Raw genomic sequence first — 15,618 nt, forward strand, 5'->3', positions numbered from 1 at the left:
AGCCTAAATCAGGACTAAATCACCAGAAAGGATTATATACAAGATGCAAAACCAGTCACTAGTAATATACTTCTCCTCTCCATAATGTGTATTTCATATTGTCCTTTAATTTGCAGAGTGTGGTGATTGATGACGCATCTGCAGCAAGAGTACACAAGCTGCTGCTGATTGTCACTGTAGTGTCCAACTTGCCGCTCATTATTGTGGGACTGGGTGCCATTTTGCTCATAGTGCTCATCATCCTTCTGGTCCGGGCCCGCAAACAGAAGGTATGACGTCACGTTTTACCCTGATTGTATCCCACCAGCTGACCATTTGCATGCTTTGTTCCAATAATTAATTCTTGTTAATGTTTGTGTAATTCATTCAGTTGCTTATCCACACACTAATTGCACTGTGCATGTATTTATCACTGTATGTCTCCATGCAGAATGAAGTTAAGCGCATTGTGTTTACCAAGCCTCTCTATGCTGTAAGTCTTTATGGTTATTTTGCTGCTTTGTTTGGTTCTCCGTGTTGTCTTTGCTTTATTCTACTTTCTGTCTTACTATATTGTGTACTTATTTTCCATAAGCATCTTTAAACAAATTTTTCACGCCTCCTGAAATAATTTGTGTGCGGTACCGTCAACTTTTTGTTGTTGTTTAACATAATGAAGTAATACCAAAGGTCTATTAAGTTCTGTTAAAATGTTGCTATTAATGTAAGAAGGCATGTTTTTTGATACTGTTTTAATACTTTTTCTTTAATCCTCAATCTCCCACTACAGGCATCCACTGAAGAGGACACTTCTTACTCTCCAGTCAGTGACAAGGAAAAGGAAGACCCTCAAAATGGAACCTTTATTGGTTTGACAGCGAAGGCAGAAGATTGAGGGAGGGACTGGTTAGAAGGGGGCTTTGTATATCGACAACCGTCAGAATTACAAAGGGCGATTTGGGTTTTCAGGGGAAAAGAAATTATCTTTATAATTAGAAATCTCAGGGGGGAGGGGGGTGGAGAAGTAGAGGAGGGGTTTGTGTTTCTAGTCTCAAACATGTATGTACATAATTTTAGCCATGGAGAGATACCTAAAGTCCAGGTCTAGCACACTTAATTCTCAGAAAAAAGGTTCTGACTATCATTTGAAAACACTGCATATAAAAGGCAACTTCTTTCTGTTTGCTTGAATCATTTGCTGATGCAAAGTTACTGACCACACGCTGCAGTTGAGATGACCACACTTTGTAGTGTTCCTAAACAAACACAACACACCCTCTAAACCTCAGGTGTGGAATCAAATAGATTTTGAAGTGGCTTCACCTATTTCTCTGTGACTAGATTAGATTCTTGTCTTCAGATTTTAGTGACTAACTACTATGTTACAGGGCATAGAGGGTAATGTGGGACCAGGGTAATGAAGTCCGCAAACTGTGAGTTACATCACTCTCAGGGGGGCTCTGCTTAGAAACTGTCAAATATTATTAAAGCCAGAAGAAGGAGCAAAATATTCAGCAAGTATTGTCTTTGTGAAGACACTTAAATCCATTCAGTATTACTATGTTTCATTCGCATTTCATCCTAAACTAAATGTTACAAGACAATTTCATGGCTCATTAATATTTTCTATTCATGCAATGTGTTTAGAGGGACATCACCGTACCTATATTTTTGTATATATACAGTGTAAGATGTGTTGAACTGCTGACGTTCCTCTCAGTGTATGATGGGAATGAATATCAGACAAACCGCTGTATATTTTGGATACTACTTTTTTGTAAAGTAAGAAGTCCTTCTCATTTTTTGTAAATGTTAATTTAGAAATGTTTGAATTAGGAACATTTTAAGTTAGAGTTTCAGAAATGTCGTATAGTGCCATAATCAGCAACACTTTTATCAGCCATCTATAGCCTGAATATGACAGGATTTATGGTTGAAACAATGATTCATACACTACTGAATTTATGTGCTGACAGTATTTTTGCCCTGTATAACTGCTTCTACAATCTCATGTAGACATATCAAAATGTAATTCACCTTACTATCATTTCAAAATGAAATGTGTGTTTTTCATGCTGTTGTTGAAGGACTTATCAGCATTGTTGGTGCTGAAAATTACACCCACCAAACCTTTTTTTTCTTCAGTGTTTGTGAAATGTTTGTGAAAGATTTTAAGAGAATTCAGTCCAGCCATTTCAACTCAAAACTAATGTGGGTTCAGTATGAACAAACACTGTAGTTGTGCCTTTAAAAGAATCAGTCATTACTGGATTTATTTTGTATTTTATAGTTTTCACATATTTTGTGAAAAGGACGCCATGTTGTACCAACAAATCTAATCTCAAGTGTATATTGTTTTCTTCCAAATACCAAACAAAACTGTGGGTGAAACTGTTTTTATAGTTTTTGTACAGCTGGCAGTCAAGCTGTACTCTGCTTGAATCATAGATTGTAGTACAGGGCAACAGCTTTCTCACTCAAGGCGCTTGAAAATATTGAATTCGAGGTGTCATTTAATGTAATATAGAAAATGCTGCAGAATTACTTTATTTGAATAGGGATGTGTCCAGCTTTTATTACTGCTCTTATTTGTAACATTTTAAGCATGAATGAATTACTTCATACCACCTTGTCATTCAATGCATTCTAATAATCAGCAATTAATATATCAGACAGTAGTGGGGAAGCTTAACATGTTTTAGATTAGTTCCTCATTTGATTTTACTATTTTCTTTTGTTTGTTTGACTTTAATTCAATTATGTACAATAAGAAAACAGAATATAGATAGAAAAAAATATGGAGTGCATAATGTAATGTCGTCATAAATTCATGAGAGGGTGAATGAATGTCATTTTTATGCACAAACCCCCCACAGTATTACACTATATTATTGTTGTCCTTAAACAGGATCAATTATTTTGTTACATTAGTAAAAACCAAAACACAGAACGACTTTATACTGGGCTGCTTTGTGCCACAGTTTGATCACAGGTTGTACGGAAATGATTGTTACTGCTATAACCACATATTCTTATTGTCAGCTTGTTTTGAAATGTTGATTGTTAAAACTGTTTTTACTGTGTACACAAAAATAAAAGTATTTCAGTAAATATGTCTTTTCATCATTTAAGCCTTTTTTGTCAGTGTTAGGTTATCATATGTTTAAGTTAGAAATCCATAGTTGCTTGAGAAAAATACTTGTTTGTAGTACTTGAATAAAAGAAAGTTTCTATTTGAAGTAATTTAGCAGTTAAATTTAGATTTCTCAAATTGCACCAGATTACCTGATTGAGCATGGCTGGTTGCAGGGCTGTCATGCACATAGACAAATTGACCTATTTGACTTTCAATTAATTATCTTCCCTATTCCACGAGATGATGTGGGTAAAAATACAGCAACAGTACATCTGAAGCATTTCTTCACAGCAACACGCATGCTGTGATGCCATGGAAGACTGCATCTGGATAAATTGGTTGTTCATGTCTGAGAGAAAGAAAGGAAAATAAGTTTGTAGTCTTGCCATAGGCCTTCATCATTTTTCAAGTCTAAAGTGTTGGGTCTGTGCGGTTAGTTTTTAGGATTAGGTTCTACTATCTTGGTTTTAGAGTAAGGGATAAATCCTGCTTGTATTTGCGAGATGAGTGACATTAATTAAAGGTGGCAGAATGCTTCTATTATGTGTCTCGTGATTCACTGAAAATTCATAAATGAAAGTTGGATTTGCAGGCCTCTTTTATAAATAATATATTATCAATACTATACTGCTCTTTGGTATTAACTCTTAAATAACCCACCGTTGCGGATGCATTAATTGTTTTTCCATGAGACGGCCACAGTCTTTAGAATGATCCTTGCAGAAGTAGCTAGCCATCTCTGATTCAGACGCCAGGTGGCGGTAATGCGCCGTTATGTTGGATACTAACTCGGTAGCCTCAACAAGCAGCAGAGGAAGACCTGGTTTTTGATAACAGTCAACATGGCGTTCAGTTTCGGCGGCGCCACGAGTAACCCGGCGGCAAGTAAGAACATTTAAATTTAATTTGGGAGTATTTTAATGAGGCTGAAAATATGCCATTTGTGTATTTTCCAATAAAGGTTTGGTGTGTGTACATTATCAACAATACAAATAAATGGTGAACTGATGCTCACCAATCTTCTGTTACGTTAGCAGCCATGCCGGTGGGATCACCTACCGGTTATCGATAAACTTAGTGAGAAATGCTTCTAGATCTTCGGCTTGTAGGTGGCTGTTTACCCACATATGTTACAAGTTGTTTTAATGTTAAACTTCAGTGAAACAGCGCTGGTTATTATAACGTTGCTCGTGTACGGCTAACGTTAGCTGTTTATGCTAATGATATCATTAAGTGCGTATCTATGTACCGTTAAGCTAGCTAACGTTAACGCTCCTTGATGTCCAAAATGAGCTTGCAGCTTGTGCAATCCATTGTGGCTGTAACGTTGCTGTCACGACACCCAACACTCATAGCACTCTCTATGTTCTTATGAAGACACGTCCGGGTTTTCATTCGGTTCATTTGGTCCCAAAACTACAGCATCAACAGCATTTGGCTTTGGCACCGCAGCCACCACCACCACCGCCTCATCCGGATTCGGCAGTAAGTCCAGAATGCTGATCCTCACTGAAGAGCTCATGACCCGCAGAAATCACAGCTGCTCGGCTGTGTTGTTGGTCAGAGTTATTGGAGAGATGCACCAGTGTATTTACCTGTTGTTAGCCCCATTTGGGACTGTCTCATCTATTATCTCTCTCATACCTCTCTGTCTCACACACACACAGACGGTGACAAATTAAAGGAGAAACCAACATGAAATGTGTTAGTATGGAGCTTGCAGTCTATATGGTAAAAGCCTCAAGAACAGATGCAGTGCTCCTTGATAAGACCATGGAATTGTATTGGAGGCATGAACACAATTCCTGCAAAGACATTCCCTCTTAATAATAGTAATAATAATAATAAAAACTATTATTATTTAATCAGGTCATCTCACTGTGCTCAAGATCTCTTTTGCAAGAGAGACCTATGTGCAGCATATAGACAGAAAGAAAATCAAACATCCACATATAAAAGGACATATAGCCTCAGAGGCAGTCACTAACATCACTAAATTGATTGAAAAGTGAAAGTTTATATTATATAATTTCTTCTTACGGAGATGGTGGTGGAGAGCATTGTCAAACATGGTGGTCCAAAATCTTCCGTATGTGTGAAACTGACTTTAGATCTGGTGACTGCAAAGGCCGTAGTATTTTATTCACATCATTTTCTAACTCCCCAAAACCAGCATTTGATATGTTTCTCCTTTGTAATTCAGGTTTTTCTTTCAATTTGTCCGCTGTCTGTATGTTGTTTGCTTTCTAAGAATCTTTGTAATGTGTCCCCTGTGTTTTTGATTGGGAATGTGTACATCTTCTGTGTAGATTCTGTTGTTTGCTGTTTGTGCTCCACGTAGTGTGAATGAAAAAAGAGAGAAAAGTATCTTTTCTTGTCTGATACCTGAATATATTCTTGGCCGTTATTGGTAGTCAAAGTGACTTAGAAAGAAAAGAACTATGAGCCATGAATGTTTGTTTGTTGTATCCAGATCAATTTTTTGTGCCAGTTTAATTGACTGCCTGTTCTGTGTCTGCTCTTTCCTTGTAGCTCTTACAGCCCCTGGTTTTGGGGCAGCCACCACCACTGCTGCTGCACCAGCCACAGGATTTAGTTTTGGCTCCACCAACACTGGTAAGATACATATGATGTTATATCTGTTATATACAAATGTTGCTTTGTTGTTTTTTAGTCCTGTTTCTGTTAAGATACACTGGACAGACTTGACTGTTTTTACAATTAATGAGCCCACGCTAGGCAAGACGTTTTTGTCATTTAACCCTTTCATGTCATTCTCTCTTTCTCGCTGCCTGCCTTCGCTGGCTGCAGGATTTGGGGGGCTGGGAGCTGGAAACACCACGGCTGGTGGGTTTAGTTTTGGGGGGTTTGGTTTAAATGCCAACCCAGCAGCAGTCAGCTTTAATGTGGGGTGCTTTGGTACAGCAACCACCACTGGCACTGTTTTCAATTTTGGTAATAGCCTGGCTAGCACAGGTAGATGCCCTTTGTGATTGATTAATCAGTACAGTCTGTGTCTGTAAACACACATTTTCATCCATTTTCACATCTATGTTGTGTGCAGTGCTTTTTCTTCTTATGTGTTGCTTTATCTCATAAAATGTCATGCATTGTTATTTCCATTTGCACGAGGAGACAAAATGATGAATTATGCACTCATCTCATTTGATTCCTGTAGAAGGCCAATACATTTTCACCTTCTTTGTAAGACAGAAGAACAATGCTAGATAAAAGGAAATTATAATTCAGTTTTCCTTGTATTCATCTTAAAAGCTCAATCAGGATTTCATTATTTGTTCTTTCCTCCATCTATTTTATCTCTCACTTCCTTGTGTCATCTCATTTATCATGATATGCTTCGTTTCTCAGGCACGTTTGGTGGTTTTGGGACGACTACAACATCTGCTGCTGCACCAGGGTCCTCTTTTAGCTTCGCTGCTCCCACCAACACCGCAGGTCAGCAGTATTGCCGCATTCATCCCTAACAACAAATCTTATTTTTAACATCTTCACTCCACCCCTTTGTACCACTACAGGGATTGCAGGTCAACAATATAGGCCACACAGAAGTGGTATACATTATCTGAAAGCTGGGAGATGCTCAATTATGTCTCATCAGATGAGATACCATTTGTTCATTCACGATGATACCATTTGTTATGGTGCTTTCAGACCATAAGTGAAGCGAGCGTTTGGGGCGGTGAGTTTACATATCAATACACATCAGCGCAAAGACGCGTACAGCCAAACGGCGCGAAGCGGGCAGGTCCGGCAATGCAAAGGATTTCGCGTGAGTTGAATATTTTCAACTCAAACGAAGAAGTCTCATGATGCTGAGTCACGATAGCGATTGAGAGATTGTCCGTACGTCTCCGAGGTTTCAGAGCGTGTGGAGAAGGCCAGGCAGAGCGGGGGATTGAAAATCTGCTGGCCGGCTGAGAGCTGCTAAACTTAGGGGAGAGGAGCAGGGAGCAGCGTTGCAACCATTGGAGAAATAAACACCCGAAGTCGGTCGGATTCTGCTCTGACAACTACGCCGTTTACTCGCGAGAGGAGCTCGGAGTTAACTGCTGTTATTAAATTAGCTTTTTGCTTTAGTTTTTGGGATTTTAACGTTGATTTATCTTCACTGGAGCTTCTCAGCAGCTAGCTTCTGTGCACATCCGGTTCCAGTGTTGTACTTAGCGTCGTTAGCTCTGTCGGACTGCGACTTCATATTTATATAAAAACTGGACAAAACTGGACATTACTTGGAGAAAAGAAAGCGAGGAGGTTGAACTACCTGGTGACTTCAGAAAATATGTGTCTGTAACTTTATTCCAGCTATCATTGTACTTTACTGTAACCAAGTTAGCATAGCATAGCCCTGATCGATCCAAACTCCATCAAATACACCATTTTTAGAATAGGTGAAAATAACTTTATATGTTGCATAGTTTGTCTGTAAAGGGGAGACTCTTGGGTAACCATAGAACCCAGTTTCATTCAGATATCTTGAGGGGGGAGGTCAAAGGACCCATTTGAAAATGGCTATATCAGTTTTTCCCTCACCAAAATGTTGCCTAAATTTTTCCCTTTCCCAAAAAGTTGGCATGATATGGTTGGGGCCGATGGACCAATCTCGCCTCTAGATTTCAAACTGAGCCCGCTACAGCCTCTGAGTTTTGTTCTGATGGTTGATTACAGTTACAGTTATTTGTTGCATTAAAAAGTAAATTTTTCAGATGAAAATTAGAAGGAAAAAAACAGCATATAGCTGCTACAAGATGTCTCACTCACTCTACACTGTCATTCCCATCATTCCTGCAGCGATTTCCTCTGCAAAGCTGGCAACATATTTCCCAAACTCTGTAGACTTAACTGGCTTTCAGTAGCATTAATGTAGTTCATATTTTCTCACTGTGTTTGCACATTCTTGTGTTTTAGGAAGCCTGTTTGGTAACACGCAGAACAAAGGGTTTGGGTTCTCCTCTGGGCTTGGCACTGGGACTGCTACTGGAACAGGATTTGGAACTGGATTAGGAACAACTGGCCTGGGTGGGTTTGGAGGTTTTAATATCCAGCCAACTCAGCAGCAGCAAGGTGAGAGCCTGTATTTCCACGTAGCAGTTTGTTTCCATGTGAGTATTAGAACATGATGAATCAAACAAGTCAGCCATTGCAGAACATTAAAGCTGATATTATTTCTTTTTAAATTAGTAAATGGCTAATTTGACCACCTCTGTATTTTGTTTTTTAGAGCATCATTATAAATCCCACAAATGAACAAATTTATCACGGTTGGAGAAACGTTAATCCACCTGTCCTGGACGAACTGCCAGTTATTCATGTTTAAAATACAACCAGCATACTGAAAACAACGCATTTCACACCATGTTTTTATTTTCCCATTTCAAAATTAAACATGAGTCCAGCAGTATTGTCGTTTTTTGTTTTTGAACTCAAACACAGCCTTCCACAACGCTACCAGCTGTGTTGTACACCTTATGACTGCAGAGGGCGATAACAAGCAGAAGGTTACAGATTTAAGCTTTAATGTCATCATCAATCCAGCATCCACTTGCAGCCAAAGCAGAAATATAAGAAGTTGGAAAAATATTATTAGTTAATTTCCTTGCATTATAAAATAATATAATTTAAATCAGTAGTTTTCCCCCATATGAACATATAATTAAAGATGTTTCAGAAAATTTAAAGAGTATGATAATCTGACCTATCACCTCTCCTTCCTCTTACCAGGAGGCTTGTTTGGTCAGCAGGCCCAGCAACCAGGTCAGGCTCAGCCCACCCAGCTTTACCAGCAGGTCACTGCTCTGTCAGCTCCCACTTTGTTAGGAGATGAGCGGGACTCCATCTTAGCCAAATGGAACCAACTGCAGGCTTACTGGGGCACTGGAAAGGGCTTCTACAGCAACAACCACCCACCTGTTGACTTCACCCAGGAGAACCCATTCTGCAGGTTCAAGGTAAAGGCAGATAGTCCGGTAGAGTGGTAAAGTTTGGTTAACATTAATGGGGATTTTAATATAAAATGGTTCTCTGTATCTTTTTTTTACTAGGCGGTGGGCTATAGCTGCGTCCCAGTGAGTAAGGATGAGGATGGTTTAGTGGTCTTGGTTCTCAACAAAAAGGAAGCTGATGTGCGAGCTCAGCAGCAGCATCTGGTGGAGTCCCTCCACAAGGTCCTGGGAAGCAACCAGACACTCGCTGTCAATGTAGACGGTGTCAAAGCCCTGCCCAGTGACCAGTAAGTTGCTGTAACGTGTCATACAGCACTACTACTACTACTACTACTACTACTACACATATGGTTTCCTAATGTCTTTCAAAAAAGCTTTTCTGTCAGAAATTCTAATAGATAATGCACAAATTGATGGTAAACAAACAGTCTTATTCACCTGTATCTCAGAACAGAGGTGATCATTTACGTGGTGGAGCGTTCTCCTAATGGCACATCCAAGCGGATCCCTGCCACCACACTCTTCGGTTATCTGGAGCAGGCCAACATCAAGATCCAGCTCACGCAGATTGGCGTGGCCATGACAGTCACTCGCACAGAGCTGTCCCCAGCACAACTCAAACAGCTGCTGCAAAATGCACCTGCAGGTAAACGTCTGTGTGCATGTCTGTCACCCTCCCCCTGTATTCAACAAAGCGTTGGTTTGTGATTTAATTGTAAGTGATGATGTTGTTGGTTCTCACTAGGAGTGGACCCCATCATTTGGGAGCAGGCTAAGGTGGACAACCCTGACCCTGAGAAGTAAGTTGGTTAAGAACTTCTGCTCAGGACTTTACATAAAAGGTGGCATATAAATAATGTTAGGAGGGGAAGAACAAGAACAAAGACTGGACAATCCTTGAGATCCTCCAGTCATGATTTTCCCCAACTTCGTAGCATTTCACCTTACTGGGTAACACCAGAAGATGAGCTGTTGTTGATTACCTGTTGTAAGTTTGCATAAGAGCCAGATTGGGAAATAATAGACTTTCCTTTTAACTTGATTTAAATGTGCCATTTTTTAACCTCTATTGAAGCAGTTTAAAAAACAAAAAGTTTTTCCACATAATGAAACAACAGTACATTTATAGAAGTTAGGATAAGATCTTATGTGATCCATAAAATTGTTTGTTTTCTTTAAATCACCTCATAAAAGCAGTGTGCACATGCTTGCCCCACATTGACCAAAACAATGGTCCTTAAGCCATATTTCACAACGACTTTTCTCAACTGATTTGGAATTTTCACCGCATGACACTCACACACCAACTAAAGAATAATGCTGGCTCTGATGGTTTCCTGACCAGTTCACATTATGCAATGGCTTTTACTGGATGTTTGTTTACAAAAAGTCAATAAACTACAGCTTTCTGTGGTAATGCATGTTGTCATTAAAGACTTTTGCAATGTTTTCCCTCCAGATTAATCCCAGTGCCCATGGTGGGTTTTAAGGAGCTGCTTCGGAGGCTGCAGATCCAGGAGCAGATGACCAAACAGCACCAGACCAGAGTGGATGTAAGCGAAAACACTATTGTTTGTTATTGCTCGTCTTAGGTCACTAGATGTTTAAAAAAAATTAAATAAAAAAGACATGGGCACAATGCCTTGGAATTTTGAAGAAGATTTTGTGGTGTCAAGGACAGAGTACACAGATGTCCAATTCCTGCTAGCTACCAACATGTTGTTTACAGCTGAAATTGCTATTAGGAAAACTTGAAATACTTGAAATTTTTTTACATTTGTATAGCTAATAGTAAATTATGTGAAACAATTTTCTTCACACACACACTAACATTACCATAAAATGCAACATTAAACTTGTGTGTAACTGCAGACACTGTACCGTATCTTAGTATGTTGATGAAAAGCAAAATATTTCTACGGGAAGGTAACAGGGAAGAGGTTCTTTTCACCTTGATAGGTCTAAAAGAAACATCATGACATGAAATCAGTGGAGAAATGCTAAACATGTTAACAATATTCCTCCCTCCTGTTTCACTCACTTACACACACATACACCTATATGTACTTTCAGATTATCTCCAATGACATCAGTGAACTGCAGAAGAACCAGGCGACCACAGTGGCCAAGATTGCTCAGTACAAGAGGAAGCTGATGGATCTCTCTCACAGGGTGCTGCAGGTAGCAGTCTTTCTTTTTATAACGTTGTTCTCTGAAAACATGTTGTAGGTATCTAGCTCTCCCTTTTCCAAAAACTGATGTGATGAATAGCATCTATATATTTCAAGGGTTTGAATGAATGCCCTGGCACCGTCTGTGTCTTCCTCCTTCTTTATTGTTTCTGCTCCAGACTGTCTTGCCATATTTATCACTCCTCCTCCTCCTCCTCTGTCCCTTTTCTCCTGCCAGGTCCTGATCAAACAGGAGATTCAGAGAAAAAGTGGTTATGCTATCCAAGTGGATGAAGAGCACCTCAGGGTGCAGCTGGACACCATTCAGTCCGAACTCAATGCCCCCACACAGTTCAAGGTAAGTGTCTAAACTGACAGTGCTCGTTTTATCATTCACTGAAAATGCTTTTAAGATTTGAAATCAGCATGTTTGAGATTGAATGTTACCAAATTTAAATTTAGTATTAATTTTTCTGTACGACCAATTGGTAGTTTACTAATAGGTTTTATAGCTGCATAGGTCAAAATGAGACCGTATCTGTTGCGTTTTACAGAAAGCAAATTAACAATGACAAGAACGGGGACTAAAATTACAAAAGTGAAGTGGTTTTGGCTAGACTAGCTTCATTATCATGACTAAATAAGACTATAATGTCAACAATTTTCATCGACTAGAACTATACTAAAATAGCTACTGTTCCTTGACTAAGATAAGACTATAATGCTCAGACTTTTTGTCATCTAAAATCTGATTTAAAAACAGGATGAGGTTGACTAAATATGATAAAAACTAACAAGGACATTTGATTGAGGATTAAGACTAAATTAAATAGCTGACAATGGGACACAGTAATAGAAAGACACCTCCACAGTGCTACTAGGGTTCAGAAACTACATTCAGTGGGATCTGATTGTATTTGTGAATAAACACACGTAATGGATGTTTTACAGTGTTTGTGTTGTCTTTTCTTCCAGGGTCGGTTAAATGAGTTAATGTCCCAAATCCGGATGCAGAATCACTTTGGAGCTGTGAGATCAGAAGAGCGCTACAATGTTGATGCAGACCTTCTCAGAGAAATCAAACAAGTGAGGCAGCGCATTTACACAGTGCATCATATTTTAACTAACTCAAATTCTAAATAACCCTGTGATTGTAGTGCCAGCCCTCTGAATGCACAGTTGTGATTCTCTAGACCATGACTGCCTTTAAACATATTTGGAAGGTTTTTGGCATTAAACTGAAGCACATCTTCCTTATCTCTCACTTTCAGCACTTGAAACAGCAGCAGGATGGTTTAAGTCATTTGATCAGCGTCATAAAAGATGACTTGGAAGACATCAAACTCATAGAGCATGGGCTGAGTGACAGTGGACACATGAGAGGAGGCCTCCTGAGCTGAGTCTACCGTACCGACACACACATACATAAGCTCCGACTCTGAAAAGTGGCGTGCCAGTCGTCCAGATTAGTCAACGTACTTTTTGTTATGGCATTGAAATAATGTTGAAGCACTCTTTGGCTTCATAGGCAGGCATCTGAATTTGGAGGCGTTACTCCATTTCGGCAGGTTTATCAGGACATTGCCCCACTATCTGTACTGACAAAAACATTGACTGGTTAATCTGTGCTTTCTGGACTGACTTAATGGAAAGACTCAACATCGTCTAATAATAGCTGGATTCCCTTATGTTAAATCAGATTATGGATATGAGACAATGGAAGTGACTGGCATGTAAACAAGTCGCTGGATTGAGTGTGTTGAGATTGAATGCATTGTAAATACAAATCAATCAATCTGCTTTTTTATGCTGATGTTACAATATTAATAAATTTTCATTTAAATTGAAAACAAGTTCTTCATTACATCCTTTCCTTGCGTACATACTGTAAAGCAAGCCAACTTTTTCAGGGTTTCCTCTGTGTATTTCTGTTTGAATAGCGCCACTTTCTTCCATCTGTATCCTGTTTTTGATTTGAAGAGGTCGTATACAGCTGCATTGTATGGTACTAATATGGGACATCTCACATGCCCTGTGTTTACCTGCACACAATCCCTTTCCAACATCTCATCAAAGTAGGGCTTGAGTTGATAGGATTCATGCCCTGGATTCACTTCCCCACAAGGATGAAAGACTGATTGGCAGTTGAACTGATTAAGCAGCTTTTGGGCAGATTATATCTCCTCGTGCAGTGAAGTCACCAACATCTCGTGGGTCTGAATTACACATTGTTTTTCGGAGCGAAGTAATGTACACCTTCTTCCACCTGTGTAGAAGTAGTGACTGACTACTGGAGTCACTAGTTTTTCAGAACAAGTTGTTACATACACCAAACATTATGCATGGATGACGCAAATACTGAAGAAGACCACAAAAAGAAAAATATCAACTATAATGGATTAATACCTAATTATTAATCCCTCTGTACCGGACAATGTACCAATTTGGCCTCAAAGGTTTTTTAATGTAATGAAACAAACATTTTAAAGGCATTCTAGACTGATTCGAGCTCTTGAGAAGCAGAAATCACCGTAATTGATTGAACACTGAAAAGGAGCATCCTTCAGAAGTGGTTGCTTTTGCTTATGATACTGCTTTTAATTGATAATTTCTTTCAAACTTCTACATTGTGAGTTTTAGCTTATACAGACTATACAATACGTTCCATCACTAATATTTAGAATAGTGCTTCTTAGGAAGTGCTTTATTCTCATCGATGAAATTCGATCAAGCTCTGTTTTTCCTAACAGTGAATTCAAGACAAACCCTGTGCCCCATATTCGCAAGTTCATTAGGATATCCAGGTCCCCAAGTATGTCTTTACTTAGACTCAATTTAGTACTGACACCAGAGTAACTCAAGAGTTTGTATACCACTCCTCCAGCGATAGCTGTGGCCGGATGCATTCTGTTTTCAGGTTGTCCGTCCCATTCTCATGAATGCAATATCTCAGGAACGCCTTAAGGGAATGTCTTTAATTTTGGCACAAACATCCACTTGGACTCAAAAATTAAGGGACTAGAATTTGGTTGTCAAACACATTTTTGGCCAAAGATCATATCATAGCCTCCGCTTTGCACTTTATTGGGAATGCAGCCATTTTGGGGCATTGGTTCATATCTATAATAAATAAATAAAGAGAGAGAGAGAGAGAGAGAGAGAGAGAGATCCGCTAGGAGAAATGCCCAAATGTCAAATAATTGCTGCAAAATATCTTATCATGCCATGAACTGTGGACAACCAGTGGAAACTTAGACTAATTTTCAGATGATTATTTTGATTGTTTGATATTTTAGTAATTGTTTTTTGATGCTGCTTTTTTTAGTCTTTTTTTTTTTTTTTTAATGAACTAATTCATTTTAGTTTTTTTGCCTGTTAATATACACACACACACACACGGTTTTATCTATTCATTTTATTTTAAGTTTTTAATATATTATTATTATTATATTATATATACACTTTACTGTGTCATTTACTTAGTTTATTGTAATTTTTTATATATATTATTTATTTTAACACACACATTACTGTCATTTACTTAGTTTACTTAAATTTATTTATTTTTTCTAACACACACGCTTACTGTTTATTTTAATTTAATATTTTCATTTTCTAACATACTAACACACACCTGCATATTATTATTATTTTTTTATTTATTTTTACGGAATTATATATATATATTTTTGTATTAATACACACAAACACAACTTTTGCTGTTATATTTCCTTATGTACTTTATACAGTATATAGCTTTGGCAATATTGTTGCTAGACAATCATGCCAATAAAGCTAATTTGAATTAGAGGGAATTTCTTAATATTTGGCAAAAACTGATTTGAATTTGGAGGTTAAAGGTCAACTTCACTGCAACATCAAACTCCTGGAAAACACTGTTGGCCATTATTCAACACCATAACTCAGGAACAGAAGGACAGATTTTTAGCAGTTGGTTGGAAACTGAATGGGCAACACTTTTGACTCAAAGGTCATCGTGACCATCGTTTTTTTAGCCATTACTGAAGAATTAATCAGGCAATTCAAGATTTCACAAATGTTGACTGGGACGACACAATGAAAAAAACAATAACTAGCACAGTACAGACTTTCCCCCGTCTCGTCCATTCTGCCTCTTACTTCCTGCCTCATTCTTAATTTCAAGCGTCATTGGAATCACGTGACTGCAAATAACACCTTGGAACTCACCTGGCTAATTGTGACCCTGTGAGTGAGTTTCACCTGCAGCTCGGAGAGAGAGTTCAAGTCAGGAGAAAACAAAAAGCACCACATTTTGTCGCTCTACTCTATAAGAATACATCTTTACATAGTAATCGTACGTGTTCGTACATGTGTAACTGTTTAGTCAAGA

General features: G+C 38.6%; 2 protein-coding genes across 8 annotated transcripts in view; both read left to right on the plus strand.

The window, feature by feature from the left end:
- LOC123981636 (lysosome membrane protein 2-like) overlaps window positions 1-3,090 on the plus strand; it is a 30,927-nt gene extending 27,837 nt beyond the window's left edge. For 2 of the 3 annotated variants that reach the window (XM_046066633.1, XM_046066632.1), the window contains exons 12-14: window positions 117-269; window positions 431-472; window positions 770-3,090. In XM_046066633.1, coding sequence (XP_045922589.1) covers window positions 117-269; window positions 431-472; window positions 770-874 — 300 coding nt within the window. In that variant the 3' untranslated portion in view covers window positions 875-3,090. The remainder of the gene's footprint in view (window positions 1-116; window positions 270-430; window positions 473-769) is intronic. The other variant, XM_046066634.1, reaches the window with a different exon arrangement.
- A 768-nt stretch (window positions 3,091-3,858) lies between these two features.
- Window positions 3,859-13,096, plus strand: nup54 (nucleoporin 54). 5 transcript variants are annotated; one of them, XM_046067565.1, is made up of 15 exons: window positions 3,862-4,000; window positions 4,493-4,600; window positions 5,648-5,731; window positions 5,927-5,962; window positions 6,485-6,571; window positions 8,042-8,197; window positions 8,855-9,081; window positions 9,175-9,362; window positions 9,525-9,721; window positions 9,821-9,875; window positions 10,535-10,628; window positions 11,149-11,256; window positions 11,485-11,604; window positions 12,222-12,332; window positions 12,518-13,096. In XM_046067565.1, the coding sequence occupies exons 1-15, from the start codon at window positions 3,958-3,960 to the stop codon at window positions 12,644-12,646; spliced, it is 1,743 nt and encodes a 580-aa protein (XP_045923521.1). In that variant the 5' UTR covers window positions 3,862-3,957; the 3' UTR covers window positions 12,647-13,096. The 5 variants fall into 5 exon arrangements, with proteins under 5 accessions (XP_045923524.1, XP_045923525.1, XP_045923521.1 ...); XM_046067567.1 differs by having other exon boundaries at window positions 3,943-4,000; window positions 4,538-4,600; XM_046067568.1 differs by lacking the exon at window positions 4,493-4,600 and having other exon boundaries at window positions 3,859-4,000.
- Window positions 13,097-15,618: the final 2,522 nt, after the last annotated feature.

This window comes from Micropterus dolomieu, linkage group LG13 (genome assembly GCF_021292245.1).
Source record: "Micropterus dolomieu isolate WLL.071019.BEF.003 ecotype Adirondacks linkage group LG13, ASM2129224v1, whole genome shotgun sequence".
Taxonomy (NCBI): Eukaryota; Metazoa; Chordata; class Actinopteri; order Centrarchiformes; family Centrarchidae; genus Micropterus; species Micropterus dolomieu.

What these genes read in the sequence shown, in the direction of transcription:
- nup54 (XM_046067565.1), top strand. Translation starts at nt 3,958, where the DNA reads ATGGCGTTCAGTTTCGGCGGCGCCACGAGTAACCCGGCGGCAA. An exon ending in CACGAGTAACCCGGCGGCAA is followed by an intron (nt 4,001 to 4,492) that starts GTAAGAACATTT and finishes GTTCTTATGAAG; the next exon opens with ACACGTCCGGGTTTTCATTC. An exon ending in GACAACCCTGACCCTGAGAA is followed by an intron (nt 9,876 to 10,534) that starts GTAAGTTGGTTA and finishes TTTTCCCTCCAG; the next exon opens with ATTAATCCCAGTGCCCATGG.